We start from the raw sequence: 18,640 nt of genomic DNA, 5'->3' as shown, positions 1-18,640 counted from the left end.
CACTACACTCCCAGGAGTCTGTGCGGTGTAGGTTAGGAAGCTTAAGCACCTAGGTGCAGGAAGTGGGAAGATTAACTATTCTGCCTAGCAACAACACTTTGAAGGCATCTAAAAAAAAAAAAAAAAATTCTTAAAGGACTAATGACATTTTTTTAAAACTACGGATGTAATGTTATATTTATGGGTGGAACTCCACTTTAACTAATAAAAACCTTATAGCATAAAAGCAAACAGCTTGGCCTCGCCACCTTCATTTTCTGAGCGTCCCTATTGTCCTTTTCTTTTAACGGATTGCTTCACTAACCAAGAAGGAGAGACATGTGCGACCAAACTAAAGCTGGCCATAGATAGTTCGAATCTTGGCCGACCACAGGTTGCAAGAAAGAAAATTGCTATAGTCGCTAACAATAATCACTGGGCTAGATTCAGGTAGCTGCGCCCCTTCTAACGGCGGCACAGTGTATGGTATTTACGCTACGCCGCCGCAACTTACAGGAGCAAGTGCAGTATTCACAAAGCACTTGCTCCGTAAGTTGCGGCGGCGTAGCGTAAATGGGGCCGGCGTAAGCCCGCGTAATTCAAATGCGGAAGGGGGGCGTGTTTTATGCTAATATGTGATGACCTGACGTGATTGACGTGTTTTACAAACGGCGCATGCGTCGTCCGTGTACATATCCCAGTGTGCATTGCTTCAAATGACGTCGCAAGGACGTCATTGGTTTCATCTTGAACGTAAATTACGTCCAGCCCTATTCGCGAACGACTTACGCAAACGACGCAAAAAATTCAAATTTCGAAGCGGGAACGACGTCCATACTTAACATTGGCTGCGCCACCTAATAGCAGAAGCAACGTTACGCCGAAAAAGCCTTACGCAAACGACGTAAAAAACTACAGCCGGGCGCACGTACGTTTGTGAATCGGCGTAACTAGGTAATTTGCATACTCTATGCCAAAAACAACGGAAGCGCCACCTAGCGGCCAGCGTGAGAATGCACCCTAAGATACGACGGCGTAAGAGACTTATGCCAGTCGTATCTTAGGCTAATGTCGGCGTATCTTGCTTTCTGAATACAGAAAGAAGATACGCCGGTGCAGCTTTGAATTTACGCTGCGTATCTATGGATACGCCGGCGTAAATCGTTGCTGAATCTAGCCCATTGTGTTTTCTACTGACTGTGATGGCTCTCCATGCCTCCCCACAGGTAGAGCACAATAGCTCCATGGGAAGGATTCCCCCATCAACACTGACTGTGTTGATGGGGGAATTGAGAGATTTACTTTCCTACTACCCATGGTGGCAGGAAAGAAAGTCGCTCCATCTATGGCCAACTTTAGTTTCTACTAGAAGATATAAGAACTGCTCATAACTTTAACTGCCCATTTATCTGGGTCTATTGACCAACACACTTTTCACAAAATGCAATCTTAGCCTATGCATTTTTCATCAGATGATCACTTTAAATTTCATAGGTTTGTGATAGGTTTTCTCAAATTCTGTTCCTAAGAAATATAGAAATTATACAGCATATGTCCACAGCTATACACCATGCCAGTTAAATTGATATAGTCATCTATGCAAACCAAAAGAATGAATAATACAGATGGATTTTTTTTGTTATTCCGCAGGCCTGTGGGGCAGCGCGCTTTCAAGCGATAATCTCATTCGTGAAATTACTGAAAGTAAGAATCTTCAAAATAACAATGTTAATTGTATGCATACATGATTATTAGAGGATATTAAAGGCAATTTTCCAGTTACAAACTAAGATATTATGGCCCAGGGGGTTTAAGACACACGTCTTTTCGACAGGTATATTCAATATATATGGTAATTCTAGTTATTATTGGAGTGATCTCATTCCACAGAAAGCACTGACTTGACTGAAGTGATGCAAACATATGTTGCAGACTGCTCTACATTGTTCACTAGGCGAACTGACATTTTCCTCTGAACTGTAATGATTAGTGTTGAGCAGAATACGCCATATTCGATTTTGCGATATATCACGAATATATAGCCGAATATTCGAGAAATATTCGCTAAATTCGAATATTCGTGATATTTTATCGAAATGAAATGTTTGCGAAATTTCGCTATTGCGAATGCGAAAATAATTCTGAAATTTCGACAACTGCGGTAGGAGCACTCTGATTGGCTCAGAATATTCGTGATATTTTATCGAAATTTCGCAAAATGCGAATGCGATATTTATTGCGGAATTTCGACAACTGCGGTAGGAGCCCTCTGATTGGCTCAGAATATTCGTGATATTTTATCGAAATTTCGCAAAATGCGAATGTGATATTTATTGCGGAATTTCGACAACTGCGGTAGGAGCCCTCTGATTGGCTCAGAATATTCGTGATATTTTATCGAAATTTCGCAAAATGCGAATGCGATATTTGTTGCGGAATTTCGACAACTGTGGTAGGAGAACTCTGATTGGCTCTGATGAAAAAGAAGGGCGGAGAAAATAATCGCGCAATATTCCTATTGCCGAATATTCGCATTGCGAATATTCGGCAATATAAAATGATCGCTTCAGCTACTCGGCCCAAGGTCTCTAATCATACCAGCAATGCTTTTAGACGTCGATGGAGATCACTAGGATGTGATCTGTTTTAAAAATGAAACTGAAAAAATCGCTCTGATGCGGAAGATAGGGCGAAGAAAATAATCGCCCGATATTCCGATTGCCGAATAATCGCATTGCGATTTTTCGGCAAGATAAAATGATCGCTTAAGCTACTCGGCCCAAGGTCTCTAATCATACCAGCAATGCTTTTAGACATCGATGGAGATCTCTAGGATGTGATCTGTTCTAAAAATAAAATTGAAAAAATTTGAATATTCGGAATAGCGAATATTCACCGCGAAATTCGAAATATATCGCGAATACTCGAATATGCCATATTCGAGCCGAATATTCGCAATACGAATATTCGTGAGCAACACTAGTAATGATGCCTTGCCCATCAGACAATCACTTAGCCATGAACAATGATATCCTTTCAAACACTAGGTTTGTGCAGCAAGTTCCTGCATGAGTTCAAACGCAAGACATTAAAGTATTTTACTTGTGCAGCAAATCAATAACTTGCAAAGCCATCCAAAACTACCCCCAGCTATATCACTAAAATACCAACCAAATCATTCTTTGCATTCCACCAAAGGCCTCCTACTCTCTAGCTCCCTCGTCGGCTCCTACCATGCTTGCTGCCAGGACTTCTCCTGAGCCTCTCCCATCCTCTGGAATTCCCTACCCCAATCAGTTACTATCTCCTACTCTGTGCACTTTTAGGCAATCCCTAAAAACCTTGCTCTTCAGAGAATCCTACCTTGCCTCCATCCAACAACTGTATTTTCTACATCAGCTCATCCCTCACAGTTATTACCTTTTGTATCACTTGACCCTCCCTTTTAGATTGTAAGCTCTAACAAGTAGGGTCCTCTGATTACTCCTGTATTGAATTCTATTGTAACTGTACTGTCTGCTCTCATGTTGTAAAGCGCTGCGCAAACAGTTGGCACTATATGAATCCTGTATAATAAACCCCTAACAATCTGAGTTTAACAGACCCTGCTACCCTTGCTATTGGTGAATTGTCCAACAATTGCTCCAGAGCACTCACAGACCTACCATTGGCCAACCAAATGACCATAATCCATGCTGTCAGTCTTTATTTAGAGTTGTATTAGCTCAGTCTGCAGGGAAGAGATGTTTACAGGTTATAAAAAAAAGCAGCAAAAATTCTCCAATAAAAATAACTTCAGTCCATCTCATTGATCAAGGGTGTCCATTTAAACTGAGACCAGCAATTTCTCAATATGTGTTTCCTATACCAGTAATTGACTGAGGAAGCTTTTCGATGGTACCCCCTTTTCTAGCCACCTTACTGTCTTCTAGGCCTTATCATAGGCCATTATCAATTCTCTGGGACTAGATTCTGAAGCTGAGAGGGCCTGAGAGGGAAAAAGGTTTCTTACAGTGGACCTCCTCTTCCGGCAATGCATGGGAGGCAGAGATCCTTCTAAAAAGGCTCCTCAAATATTTGTCTCCTACCCAATCCCACAACACTGGCATTAAACCTTCCTGAAATAAATATTCATAATCCACAATATTGTATCTTGTTGCTGTATCTGCTGAAACACACGCCCCAATGATAGGCAGATGCAAATAATGGGCCAGATTCAGGTACCGCTGCGCACTTCTTACGGAGGCGCAGCGTCCCGTTTTTGCCCTGCGCCCCCGCAAATTATCTGCGCTACGCTTCATTCACGAAGCAGTAGCCACGGAATTTGCGTGGGCGCTCCTCAAAAATGCCCGTCGTAAGGGCGCGTAATTTAAATGATCCCGTAGGGGGCGTGGATCATTTAAATTAGGCGCATTCCCGCGCCGAACGTAGTGCGCATTCTCCGTCGGGAAACTTTCCCGACGTGCATTGCGGCAAATGACGTTGCAAGGACGTCATTTGCTTCTAAGTGAACGTAAATGGCGTCCAGCGCCATTCACGATTCACTTACGCAAACAACGTAAAATTTAAACTTTGCGACGCGGGAACGACGGGTATACGTAGCATTGGCTGCCCCTGCTATTAGCAGGAGCAGCCTTACGCGAAACCCGACGAACGTAAACGACGTAAACTGCGTACGCAGGGCTCGCATAGGGTAGTGAATCGGCGTTAGTATGCAATTTGCATACTATACGCTGACCACTACGGGAACGCCCCCTAGCGGCCATCGTAAGAATGCAGCCTACGATATGACTGGCGTGAGAGCCTTATGCCAGTCATATCTTAGGCTGCAGTCGGCGTATCGAGGTTCCTGAATCAGGAACATTCGAAACGCCGGCGCAAGTAAGCAATTGCGCTGCGTAACTATGGTTACGCAGACGCAATTGCTACCTGAATCTGGGCCAATGTTTTAGGCTTAGAAGAAACCCAACAAATGCAGACAATTACACCAACTAGCACATAGACTTGCTACAGTCTAGCTGAAAATGCTAAATTTGGACTAGTGGCACTCCAACTTCAGTAGGACTGTTACACTTCTGTTCTAACAACTCTTCTATTTTAGCATGTAAAAGCTACATTTTTAAAAAGATCAGCACAAGGGATGGTACTTATCTTAATGAGACAATTCCCTTGAACTGTCCTAGTTGAAATCCAAATCTCTCTGCTCACGATTCCCCATACCCCAGCTGCTATCCTCTTTTGAGTACTGGACCTGTAACAGGAACTTGTCATCAGTACCAACTATCCACTTTCCACTCCCCTCCTTTATTTATACATTTTGTACTATAGTTTCCATGAATGAAAAGTGCTCTTTGAATTGAGGATGCAAAATGTCATTCATCCACCAATCCTCCATCCATAAACTGATTAAATGCTAGCGGCCATGATTAGCTGTGGGTACTGTCAGCCTCCCATTACTTTCAATGGGGCTACCGCTTGCAGCTAATCGCCAAGAACTCCAGCTGGGTTCCCTGCATGTATCCCTAATGGCCCCATCCATAACTGTGCATTTGGCCTTATATTGAGTTTGGTTGTCCTACACTCTGACCTTTTCTTGTTGCATTTTGTCTGTATGTTCTTTAATTCTGTCCCCCCGACATGTACGGTCGTCTGTACAGACCTACCGTACATGTCCGGCCGCCCGCCATCCCTCGCATGCGTCGAATGACTTCGACGCATGCGTGGAAGCATTTTAAAGGCAGGCCGCCCACGTCGCCGCGTCATTGTCGCGGCGACACTGCGTCATCGACGCGGCGACACCGCGGACACGCCCCGCGTATTGTTTACGCGCGGACCTCTGTTCGATGGTGTGTACAGCCATCGAACAGAAGTCCCCGGGCAGACATGTCCGATGAAAACGGTCCGCGGACCGGTTTCATCGGACATGTCTGCTCGTGAGTACTCGGCCTTAAAGAGACATTGTCAACCAGCCATTCATTTCAAGAAAAAGTACTTCCCATAAGATTAAATTTGTATTTAACATATTCTATGCATGTAGTATACTTGTAAAGGCCTCCTTTGTATAGATCCAAAAAGCCTAAGAATGCTGCAGGTCATCGATATCTTGGATGTGATATCAGCAGCCCCAGCAGACTCAGAGGATGGGTCTTGAATAAAAATTTACAGAGGTTCGGGTTAGCAAAACGTCCTTTCGGCAGAAGTCCAAATCTCGTTAACACTATAGCACATCACGGTCCCCCCATACATCATCATCTTCAAAGTAATATTGCTGAAGGTCATCAATATCTTGGATGTGATATTAGCAGCCCCAACAAACTTAGAGCTGTCACTCAAGTCACACTCTATAGCATGGGTCTTGAATTAAAACTTACGGAGGTAAAAATTTCCTTCCAAGCAGAGGTCTTAATCTCATTAACGCTACAGTATATCATGGTCCCCCCATACATCATTGTCTTCAGAGTACTTTTCACATCCTAGTCCCCTTTAGTCTGACTTGAGACTGGGGTGGAGTTTCACCTTCCAGCAGGACAAGGACCCTAAACATACAGTCAGATCTACAATGGAATGGTTTAGATCAAAGCATATTCATGTGTTAGAATGGCCCAGTCAAAGTCAAGACCTAAATCCAATTGAGAATCTGGGGCAAGACTTGAAAATTGCTGTTCACAGACACTCTCCATTCAATCTGACAGCTTGAGCTATTTTGCAAAGAAGAATGGGCAAAAATGTCACTCTCTAGATGTGCAAAGCTGGTAGAGACATCCCCAAAAAGACTTGCAGCTGTAATTGCAGCGAAAGGAGGTTCTACAAAGTATTGATTCAGGGAGGCTGAATACAAATGTACGCCGCAATTTTCACATATTTATTTGTAAAAAAAATTGAAAACCATTTTATCATTTTCCTTCCACTTCACAATTATGTGCCACTTTGTGTTGGTCTATCAAATCCCAATAAAATACATTTACGTTCTTGGTTGTAACATGACCTGCGGACCCGATCGCCGCTGGAGTCCCGCGATCGGTCCCCGGAGCTGAAGAAAGGGGACAGCTGTGTGTAAACACAGCTTCCCCGTTCTTCACTGTGGCGGCGTCATCAATCGTGCAATCCCTTTTATAGGGGGACACAATCGATGACGTCACACCTACAGCCACACCCCCCTACAGTTGTAAACACACTTGAGGTCACACATAACCCCAATAAAACAATGCATTTTCAGCAAAAGTATGCAGGCATAGGACACACACCCTTGCCACGCCCCCTTAAAGGAGAATTGTACAAAAAATAAGATTGGTTAAACCCACAAGTGCTTTTTTTACCACTACTATTTCTTTATTTTGGCTTTTGGAATTTACAAATGCAGCCATTTAGAAATCAGATGAAAGGTTTAGCACTGGGAAACACTTTTTGATAGATAAAAAAGTGAATTTTATATACATCTGTATAGATCAGACCAAAATGAGGGACAAATGAGGAGAACGAGGGACAGAGGAACATTGCTCCAAATCAGGGACAGTCCCTCGAAATCAGGGACAGTTGGGACTTATGCATACGTATTGTATATAGTTAAATCAATCCATTCAGCAATGGTTGCAAACACATTAATAATCAAGCTTTCCCTACCCAATACTGTATAGAGTAGGAGATAAGTGTAAGGCCCCGTACTCACGACCAAACATGTCTGCTGAAACTGGTCCCCGGACCAGTTTCAGCAGACATGTTTGGCCGTGTGTTGGCCCGAGCGGACCATTTTCGGGCGGATCGGACAGGTTTCCAGCGGACAACTGTTTCCTGGCATTGCTTTAAAACAGTCCGCTGGAAACCTGTCCCCCCGACATGTACGGTCGTCTGTACAGACCTACCGTACATGTCCTGCCGCCCGCCATCCCTCGCATGCGTCGAATGACTTTGACGCATGCGTGGAAGCATTTTAAAGGCGGGCCGCCCACGTCGCCGCGTCATTGTCGCGGCGACACCGCGTCATCGACGCGGCGACACCGCGGACACGCCCCGCGTATTGTTTACGCGCGGACTTCTGTTCGATGGTGTGTATAGCCATCGAACAGAAGTCCCCGGGCAGTCCCCGGCCAGACATGTCCGATGGAAACGGTCTGCAGACCGTTTTCATCGGACATGTCCTGCCGTGAGTACAAGGCCTATGGGGTTGCAGTTGGTTGGTGTAACATCCTAAGGTTTATCAAATATATTGTGTTACTATCTGTTGCAGTTACATATTGAGTTTTGTACTGTATGTAATTGTGATACGTGAAATCACAATTGCATTGCATGCTAAGCATCATTGTATTTAAAGCAAATGTCTTTTATTTTCCTCCAGGATTCTGGGGCAGTGCACCTTCAAACAACTATCTATTTCATGACTTTATTCAAAGTAAGAATGCCCAGAATGCTTATTGTTGTACACAAATCAGGAACAGCGATCTCTTTGTTGTCCCAGGCAGCCCAGCCCCCACACAGTTAGAACAGACCCAGGGAGCACAGGTAATCGTCCCCTAGTGTTAACTCCTTCCCTGCCAGTGTCATTTATACATTGATCAGTGCATTTTTATAGCACTGATCAATGTAATACTGTCACTGTTACCCAAAAAGTGTCACTTGGGGTCAGATTTGTCCGCTGCAATGTCGCAGTCCTGCTAAAAATCGCAGATCAACGCCAAAAATCAACAGTGACTGCACTTGTAGTGCAGAGCAGATTTCCCTTTAGTAAATCAACCCCACTGTGACACTTTCCAGAAAGTCTTAAGCCTGGTAAATACTAGGGCCCAGATTCTCGTACGAGTTACGCCGGCGTATCTCCAGATACGCCGTCGTAACTCTGAGTCTGAGCCGTCGTATCTTGGCGCCTGATTCAAAGAATCAGATACGCCAGAATTTGTATAAGATACGACCAGCATAAGTCTCCTACGCCGTCGTATGTTAACTGCATATTTACGCTTGCCGCTAGGGGCGTGTACGCTGATTTACGCCTAGAAATATGTAAATCAGCTAGATACGCCAATTCACGAACGTACGCCCGGCCGTCACATTACAGATACGCCGTTTACGTTAGGCTTTTCCCGGCGTAAAGTTACCCCTGCTATATGAGGCGTAGATGAGGCGTACCAATGTTAAGTATGGACGTCGGGCCAGCGTCGAATTTTTCACATTTACGTAGTTTGCGTAAGTCGTTCGCGAATAGGGCTGGGCGTCATTTATGTTCACGTTGAAAGCATTGGCTTCTTGCGGGTTCATTTGGAGCATGCTCACTGGGATACTTTCACGGACGGCGCATGTGCCGTTCGTAAAAAGCGTGATTTACGTGGGGTCACATTAAATTTACATAACACACGCCCACATCTTCCACATTTGAATTAGGCGGGCTTACGCCGGCCTATTTACGCTACGCCGCCGCAACTTTGGTTTGAGAATACGCCACTTGCCTGTCAAAGTTGCGGAGGCGTAACGTAAATTGGATAGGTTACGCCCGCACAAAGATGCACACTTCTACGTGAATCCGGGCCTATTTTTTTTTACGTTCAACCCAGTGGGCAAAACAAACAAAAGCTGTCCGGTTGCTGTACTAACGCATGCAATGTTAGTACAGTGATCTCACCTGCTGTGCTATTGTGTTCTGACAAAGGGACTGCTCCCCCGCAAGGACACACTGATCAGCACTGACAGCCATTGACTGCCAGTGCTTATCAGATGCCGATCCCATGCTGGTTTTCCAGCATGCCCATTCATCAGGAGCCTGTTGTGAGACCGTCTGATGTTGGACAGGGTGCTGTACACACAAGCTGTAAGTCGGCCAGTTCCTGCCAAATCCGCCGTTTCCTAATGATTTTTGATCCCTGTGTATTAGGTAATGCTGAAGTTTAGCTTTAACTTATATGTAATTTTATATGTTGGTTTAATATTGCTATTTTTTTCCATTTTATGTCCACTGTTTTTATTGTTTGTACATTTGTTACTATATTGCATTTTTTTCTCAATTAAAGATCAGTAAACAAATATATTTTATTTATTTTTTAGAAATCTTTCACGATTTGATGTCCAACAAACCTATAGGTGAGAATTGCACCTTCAGACCTTTTGACAAGTCTAGATTACTGTGGAGTGGCTGCAGTACATGGAGCACAAATCAAAGAGATGTTTTTAATAATCATGCGGAAAGTGTAATGCAGTAAAACAACCAGTTTGCTTTATAATTTAGGAGGACATACATTATATTACCAAAAGTATTGGGACGTCTTAGGGCCAGATTCTCAGAAGAGTTACGACGGTGTATCTCAGGAAACACCGTCGTATCTCTGTTTTTGGCCCCGGGTATCTATGCGTATGATTCCTAGAATCATTTTCGCATAGATACGGCCTAGATCCGACAGGTGTAAGTCACTTACACCGTCGGATCTTAGATGTAATTCGACGCCGGCCGCTAGGTGGCGTTTACGTTCAGTTCTCATTTGACTATGCAAATGAGCCTGATACGCCGATTCCCGAACGAATTTGCGCCGCGTCGTCGTTTACGCCGTTTCTGTAAGCGTAAGGTTACCCCTGCTATATGAAGGGTAACCTTACGCCAGTCCGCCGTATGCCATGTTAAGTATGGCGTTGGGTCCGCGTCGTCTTTTTCCGTCGGTTACGTAGTTTTACTAAGTCGTTCGCGAATACGACTTTACGTCAATGACGCTCACATCGGCGTCATTGACGTTTTCCGTCGTGATCTGGAGCATGCGCACTGGGCTTTTTTTCCGCCCGGCGCATGCGCAGTTCGATCGGCGCGGGGGCGCACTTAATTTGAATACAAGCCGCCCCCTTTGAATTACACGGCCATACGCCGGGCCATTTACACTATGCTGCCGCAAATTACGGAGCAAGTGCTTTGCGAATACGGCACTTACTCAAGTAATTTGCGGTGGCGTAGTGTAAATGGCTTACACTACGCCAACGCGGTATCTATGAGAATCTGGCCCTTAGTCCGTAGGGTTCAATATTGAGTTGGCCCACTCTTTGCAGCTATAACAGCTTCAACTCTCCTGGGAAGGCTGTCCACAAGATTTAGGAGTGTGTCTATGGGAATGTTACAGAAGTGCATTGGTGAAGTCAGGCACTGATGTTGGGCGAAAAGGCCTGGTATATCTACCCCGCTCCTGGAGCCTTCAGAACCTTTTAAAGCAGTGGTTCTCAACCTTTCTAGTGTCGGGACCCCTTGATAAAATTTCCCAAGTTGTGGGGACCCCTAACAGTAAAAATATTTTCGTAGTGTAAGTGGTCACACCCAAGGCAAAACAAGTAATTTGCACTCCTAACCCACAGACATTTAGCGCTCCCTGAGTCCCTTACACTCGTACAGTATTAAAACCCCTTGTGGTACATTTTAGGTTTTACCGCTCTTTCTCTTCGTTCTCATTTCTTTCCCTTTTATCTCTCTCTATCCTAATTTTTTGTTTTTTTCCCCATCCCCCCTCTCTAGCCATCTTTCTCTTATTCTTTCTCTCCCCTTTTCTTTGTTCCTCCCCCTCTTTTCCTCTCCCTTCCATGTGTAGCGGTACTCCCGAAGGAGCTGCTGAGAAATTATGGGATGGCATGTTACCTCATGGCTCTGGTGAAATGTCTAGGGTGAATGGTGCACACAGCAGCAGAAAAGGAATGTCTGCAAATAGAAAGTCTCTTTATATGTGCTCTTTATTACCCAGCCGGGTAAAAACAGTTAACAGGTGATGGAAAGGATAGACAAATGTTTTGAAGGAGAATAGCAGATTCAGGCCTTGGATATGGAAACAGTCCTGCTTCTGACAACAATCAGATTTCTTTCGCCACTCCAGCCTGAGTGGGTATAGCGTACCTGGACAGGTCTCTCTTACCGACCTGGCAGCCAGAGTATCACTCGGAAATTAGGAGCATGTCTCTCTCACAGACTCTTCCAGGGTGAACGTCAGAGAAGCGCCTCTGCCACAGGCTCTCTCTGATTGCAGATACAGACGATCCCCTCCTCAATAAAGTTTTGCCTGAACCTTCCTTTCAACGTCGCCCAGGTACCGACTGAGAGAGGAGTCAATCCCTCAGTGTTCAGTACCTTGATCCCCGATGGTTCGTCTCAATACTGTTGGACTGCCAGCCTCTCATTGGCGCTCCTCAACTGGACAGAGGCGATTCAGTTTGCATGTGTTGCGCTATATAAGTTTTTCTCTCACTCCCCACCGAACAGCCACACTTGCTTGGGATCTTCAAAAGTGAGAACCCAGTCGACCACTGGGTTCCCGTCCTGCTTGGATGTTCCGGGCCCACATGGCCCTGAAACCAGGAACACCGCATAGCACACACGCCCCGGCCAGGTAGGCCATAACGCTAGGGGCGCGGTGATGTGGTCACCCTAAAGGTGGGTGCCACACTCGAAAAGAACCACCTAAAATGGTGTCTGCTTCATAAGAACCCTCTCCCAGCATGCCCAGCGAGGCCCAAGCCTCCTGATTGGTGCCTACTGTCTTCCTGGGGTGGAACAACACTCCAGGCACAACATAATGAGCCCACAGCACAGCCAAGCTGAAACAGAGACCCTTACAACAATCAGAATTGAGATCAGAGTCACTTACACTCTGATCATCCCTTTAAATTTACTGGCACCCATACTTAGCAGTACATGGGCGCTACACATGTTTTCTTTATTTGTATTCCTTCTCCTACTCCTTGGTGGGGGGGAATGGAGTGAGCGGTAGTGCTGGTGGGGAGTTGGTATGAGCAGGGCTGTCTTAATGAGAGGGCACACCTGGGCACTGCCCATGGGCCCCATCTGCATAGGGAGCCCTGCCCCTTCCCCAAAGCAGCTGGTCCTTGAGCCTGGGCTGCCCCTCTACATTCCAGATATCCCCCCAGCACTCTGACCCCTCTACACCCTAGATATCCCCTACCTCCTACCTACTTGATTTCTGTTTACCTGCACTGTTTCCATTGTAGGGGCCCCAGAGCATTACTTTGCCCAGGGGCCCATGATGCTATTAAGATGGCCCTGGGTATGAGTGGCAATGTTGGGGGGAGTTCTGATCAGCCAACTTAGGTGCTCTTGATGAAGGTCTTCTGCTGATCTGAGAACTGTAGTGGGGACTTTTAATGGCAACTCTAATTAAAGGTAGTGTTATTCGCTGTGTCTCTGACTTTGTAGTGTCTCGTAGCAGTGACACCTATGCCGAAATCAGGAGTTGGGGTCTCCTCCAGCCCCTCCCACTTCACATTTCTCACCAGTCAGCTGACCTCTAGTCTCTGCCCCCCAGCCATGCCATGAACTGAATGGGTGGCTGCGAAGAGGCTGAGTGGGTAGCCGCGGGCTTCAGGAACAGCCCAGCTGGGCGGCCGCGATGAGGCAGGGAGAGCGATGTGGGCTTCAGGAACAGCCCAGGATTCGGTGACCCCTGGGAAATTGTCATTCAATCCCTGAGGGGGTCCCGACCCCAGGTTGAGAACCACTGTTTTAAAGGTATGCTGGGAAGGGTGGAAAGGTATTGCTGCGCTGAAGCATTCTGCAAGCATGGCTGCATGTCCATAAGCTGATTAATTAAGCTCTCAGGCTTAATGTTGTTCCTGCATTAAACTGTTGCCTCTCAGGTAACGCGTATGGCGACAAAGACAGAGATGTATTATGGCCTACTAGGCCGACAAGGCCCAGGCCTAGGGCGACACTTTGCAGGGGGCGGCGAAAAAGCGCCCCCCCTCCGCGAACCCTCCTCCTCCCGCACGGAGAGCCGCACAGCTGAATCCTGAATTTCAGTGCCGAAGCGTGCAGTTGCACTGAAATCCAGGATTCAGCTGTGCGGCTCTCCGTGCGGGAGGAGGGGCTTTTTCGCCGCCCCCCGCAAAGTGACGCGGTCACCAGGGACATCTGCCACCCGGGGTCCCACAGCGTCATTCGGCTACAGTGCAGCCGTCCCTCTCTCTCCACTAACTGCAATACACAGTCACTCTTCGGCTCCTCCCCCCTCTTGGCTCAATGTTCCTGTGTACACAGCCAGGAGTAGGACCCGAGGAGAGACACAACTGAGAGCCGTGCTGCACAGTAACCAGGAGGTAAGGGGGGGGAGCAGATACGAGGTGAACGAATTAAGTGATGGGAGAGGAGAGGGTGGTATGGGGATATGTGCTGGGGAGTGATTTGAGAGGGAAGATGATATGTGCTAGTGGGGGGTCCGATTCCCCCCCCCACACTAGCACATATCATCTTCCCTCTCAAATCACTCCCCAGCACATATCCCCATAACACCCTCTCCCCCCAAATTAAAAGATGCTCTGTCCCCCTGTGCTCATCCCACCCTGTGCTCATCCCACCCTGTCCCCCTGTGCTCAACCCACCCTGTGCTCATCCCACCCTGTCCCCCTGTGCTCATCCCACCCTGTGCTCATCCCACCCTGTCCCCCTGTACTCATCCCACCCTGTGCTCATCCCACCCTGTCCCCCTGTGCTCATCCCACCCTGTGCTCATCCCACCCTGTGCTCATCCCACCCTGTCCCCCTGTGCTCATGCCACCCTGTCCCCCTGTGCTAATGCCACCCTGTGCTCATGCCACCCTGTCCCCCTGTGCTCATGCCACCCTGCGCTCATGCCACCCTGTCCCCGTGTGCTCATGCCACCCTGCCACCCTGTCCCCCTGCACATTCTTATATTTTCAAATTTCATAAAATATTGTTTACAGAATCACCATGTGTTTTTTCTTTTTATTCTGAAGTTAATTTCTACTTGGTCCATCTTGCCTAGGGACATCAGAGGAACCCAATCCTATTTTGGAGCAGAAGACCAAATTCGCACACGGTACATAGTAACTCATATTAAGACATATATGCTGTATTATTGTAGATTTCTTTTTATTTTAAAAACAGGCTCATCACACATATGATTACTTTTTTAACCTTTAAAGATATACTTATACATGATTGCATGCCTTATTTTTCTTTTCCTCCCTATTTTTTTTTTCCACTGTGGCCATTTTTACTATGGTCAGATGAATCCATCTCCCTTTACTTCCTGGTACTCTGCCTAGAATTCTGGGTCTGCCTCCTGAGACATTTGAAAGAAACTTCCCAGGTTGCAGCTGTGAGGCCCCTGGTTATATCACCAGTGCCTCACTCAAACAAAAAGTGGTAAAACGGGAAATTGTAAGCTAAAGCAAAAAAACATTTTAATTAAAGGGGGGAAAGATCAGCTTTAAAGGCTAAGTTCACCTTTATCCTGTAGGAAAAAAATATTCAACACACATTGTAACGGTCACCACCGTCTACGACCTTCCATCAACCCACGACAGCTCATCTGACACTCCAACCAACAGGACCCGATCCATCCCACTTCCCAGAATAACCGAGACACACAGCTCTGGGTTCTGGTTTCAAAATATATATCCTTTTAATGGTTAGCTCTCAAGTTTATATACAGTTTTTAAGGCATGTTTCAGTGATCACAGGAACAATCAAACTCTCCACCCACACATCACACCCTGGGGGGGCTTCAATACACCTTCAGATGGGCTAATTGCTAAACATTCCAGACATTTTGGCGCCGGTCTATAATTAACATGACCTAATCACTCCACCTGAGAAGTCACATTCCTTCATTAACAGAATTAAAACAAAACACCATCACACAATGATTTCCCCTCAATCCACATCTTTAGACAGATGGTCTGTCTCCGACAGGAAGGTATTCACACCTGAGCATCAATAGGCTTTAAACAGTGTTATCACACAATGAAAGGCCTTTCAGGAGCCAGCCTCATTTAACAACTCACTAGCCTGGGCTAAGCATTGAATGCGTCATTATTGACCGGTCGGGTCAGAATATTCTTTGCAGACATTAAGGAATGTATGGTGGATTACTGTCCATGCTAAAACAATCCAACATATGTCCCTTATCTCCTGGCTCAATCTGTGCCCAAAAGTGACTCCTGTTACACACATATTTCTGCAGATTTTTTTTTAGCATTTATTATTTTTACTGCAGGAGCCTGGAAAGCATTGCACCCATGATCAGAGGATCAAGGGTGCAATGTCAGGCTCCTGCAGACATGCTTTCAGCCCATACCCCTGTCTTTCTTTTTGAAGATGTGAGAAAAAGTGACAGCAGGTGTGGGGAGAAGGACCCCCGCCCTCTTTTACAGGGGTGGAAGGGAGCTGGAACATGTTACATGTTCCACCCTAAGGCTCGGTTCACACCTATGTGAATTAAATGCGCGTTTCTCCGCATCCAATTCGCATAGCAGGAGAATGTGACTGGCTCTCTATGGAGCCAGTTCACATATCTCCGCAACAGGTCCGGTGCGATGTGCAGGAAAAACGTGTGCCTTTTTTGGTGCGTTTCAGCCCCGAATTCAGCCCAAAATTCGGGCTGAAATCGGACCTGAAACGGTGAACCAGCAAGCACCGGACCCCCGCTGTGCGACGGATGTGGCGATAGTGTGAACCGAGCCTTAATATTTTGGTGGAACATATAACATGTTCCAAAGGTGAACATGCTCTTTAAGGGCAATTGAACCCCTTTCTGTTTTTTGCTGCTTGTCCCCACCTGCCCTTCACTTAACCACTGCCCCATTTGGCTGCAGGAGTAAGGAAAAGAAGCCATGTGTACGTTCAAAGTTTCTCTGGTTAGAGCTTACACATGGCCAAGGATTCCACCCACCCTCTGCACTGTACTTAGATCTGATCATTGACTATTTACATGCTCCCCACTGTACCTATCTCCAAAGATGCTGAGCTCTCAGTGTCCCCACAGCCACTCCAGTGGCCCTGGGATTTGAAAGCCTCGCTCTTTTCCTTCTTATCTTTGCAGCTTTTCCAGAATAGACCAGAGCAATTCTGATTGGTCAGCACTGTAACAGGGAATCGTTCTGGTGAAGAAGAGAGAGAAGAGTGGGCATTTCAAATCTCCAGACTGCTGATGCAGCTGCAAGGACACTGACAGCTCAGCATTGCCGGAGGAAAGTGCAATGGGTACAAGCGGGTTGGTGGGGAGGGTGTACAGTGTTAGTTCACCTTTACATTTTTTTCTGTAAAGGTGAGCTAACACTTTAGGTAAACCTATAAGGGTCGGTGTTGATGAGCTTTGGGCTTGCCTCAATGGTGTGAATTTGACATCAGTTTAAGATGATTATTTACAATTAAACTTCAGTTGGCCTCCTTCTGACCTGCATTTCACCTGTTTCAAGTTGGATTTCATTCCAAAGACTTGTATAGAAATACAATGATTATAAGACCCGGATATAAGAGGTTTTTGGGGTGGGGTGGGAAACTTTAGTTGTGCTCCCCCAGGTCTCTGAAAGTGCACTTACTGATCCATGAGGCACTCTGGTGGGGTCAATTAATGTAAGAGATACTCTGATTTGAACAACCGATGGAAGGAGTACTCCATTGGGGACACCTGATGTAAGGGTTACTCCAATGGAGGGACACCTGAAGCAAGGGGTACTCTGATGGGGACACCAGATGTAAGGACTACTCTGATGTGGACACCTGATGTAAGGGGTACTCTGATGGGGGGAACCTGAAGTAAGGGGTACTCTGATGGGGGACACCTGAAGTGAGGGGTTCTCCGATGGAGGGACACCTGAAGTAAGGGGTACTCTGATGGGGACACCAGATGTAAGGACTACTCTGATGTGGACACCTGATGTACTGGGGTACTCTGATGGGGGACACCTGAAGTAAGGGGTACTCTAATGGGGACACCTGATGTAAGGGCTACTATGATAGGTACACCTGATGTAAGGGTACTCTGATGAGGGCCCTGATAAAAAGGGGTACTCTGATGGGGGCCCTGATATGAAGAGGGAATTTTAGTTGCGCTCCCCCAGGTCTCTGAAAGTGCACTTACTGATCCATGAGGCACTCTGGTGGGGTCACTTAATGTAAGAGATACTCTGATTTGGACAACCGATGGAAGGAGTACTCCATTGGGGACACCTGATGTAAGGGGTACTCCGATAGAGGGACACCTGAAGTAAGGGGTACTCTGATGGGGATACCAGATGTAAGGACTACTCTGATGTGGACACCTGATGTAAGGGGTACTCTGATGGGGGGAACCTGAAGTAAGGGGTACTCTGATGGGGGACACCTGAAGTGAGGGGTTCTCCGATGGAGGGACACCTGAAGTAAGGGGTACTCTGATGGGGACACCAGATGTAAGGACTACTCTGATGTGGACACCTGATGTACTGGGGTACTCTGATGGAGGACACCTGAAGTAAGGGGTACTCTGATGGGGGACACCTGATGTAAGGGCTACTATGATAGGTACACCTGATGTAAGGGTACTCTGATGAGGGCCCTGATAAAAAGGGGTACTCTGATGGGGGCCCTGATATGAAGAGGGAATTTTAGTTGTGGTCCCCCAGGTCTCTGAAAGTGCAGTTACGGATCCATGAGGCACTCTTGTGGGGTCAATTAATGTAAGAGATATTGCTGATTGCTGTGTGGTTATTCCCATTTGGCCGCTGACAAAAAAAACAGGCTTTCAGGAGGCGGAAGTATCACCTCTTGAATGCATGTCAGATACTCCTGTATAACTCTCTGTGTCGCAGCAATTTGTCGCAGATTGCTTTTGCAGAGGAGTGGTAAGGACTGCCGCAGGTGTGGATGAGCCATAAAGGTCGTGTTAGTCTTATGCCACCACTGGGAAAAATGCCTTTTATT

General features: G+C 46.4%; 1 protein-coding gene across 1 annotated transcript in view; it reads left to right on the top strand.

The window, feature by feature from the left end:
• Window positions 1-10,160, top strand: part of LOC120935624 (cytosolic phospholipase A2 gamma-like) — a 30,629-nt gene extending 20,469 nt beyond the window's left edge. Inside the window, exons 8-10 of the mRNA XM_040347676.1 lie at window positions 1,630-1,683; window positions 8,312-8,365; window positions 10,006-10,160. Of these exons, the coding sequence (XP_040203610.1) occupies window positions 1,630-1,683; window positions 8,312-8,365; window positions 10,006-10,160 (263 nt within the window). The remainder of the gene's footprint in view (window positions 1-1,629; window positions 1,684-8,311; window positions 8,366-10,005) is intronic.
• The last annotated feature ends 8,480 nt before the right edge of the window (window positions 10,161-18,640 follow it).

Source organism: Rana temporaria, chromosome 4 (assembly GCF_905171775.1).
Source record: "Rana temporaria chromosome 4, aRanTem1.1, whole genome shotgun sequence".
In the NCBI taxonomy this organism is placed as follows: Eukaryota; Metazoa; Chordata; class Amphibia; order Anura; family Ranidae; genus Rana; species Rana temporaria.
The sequence above is the reverse complement of the archived record's forward strand: the minus strand, read 5'-3'. Positions and strand labels throughout refer to the sequence as shown.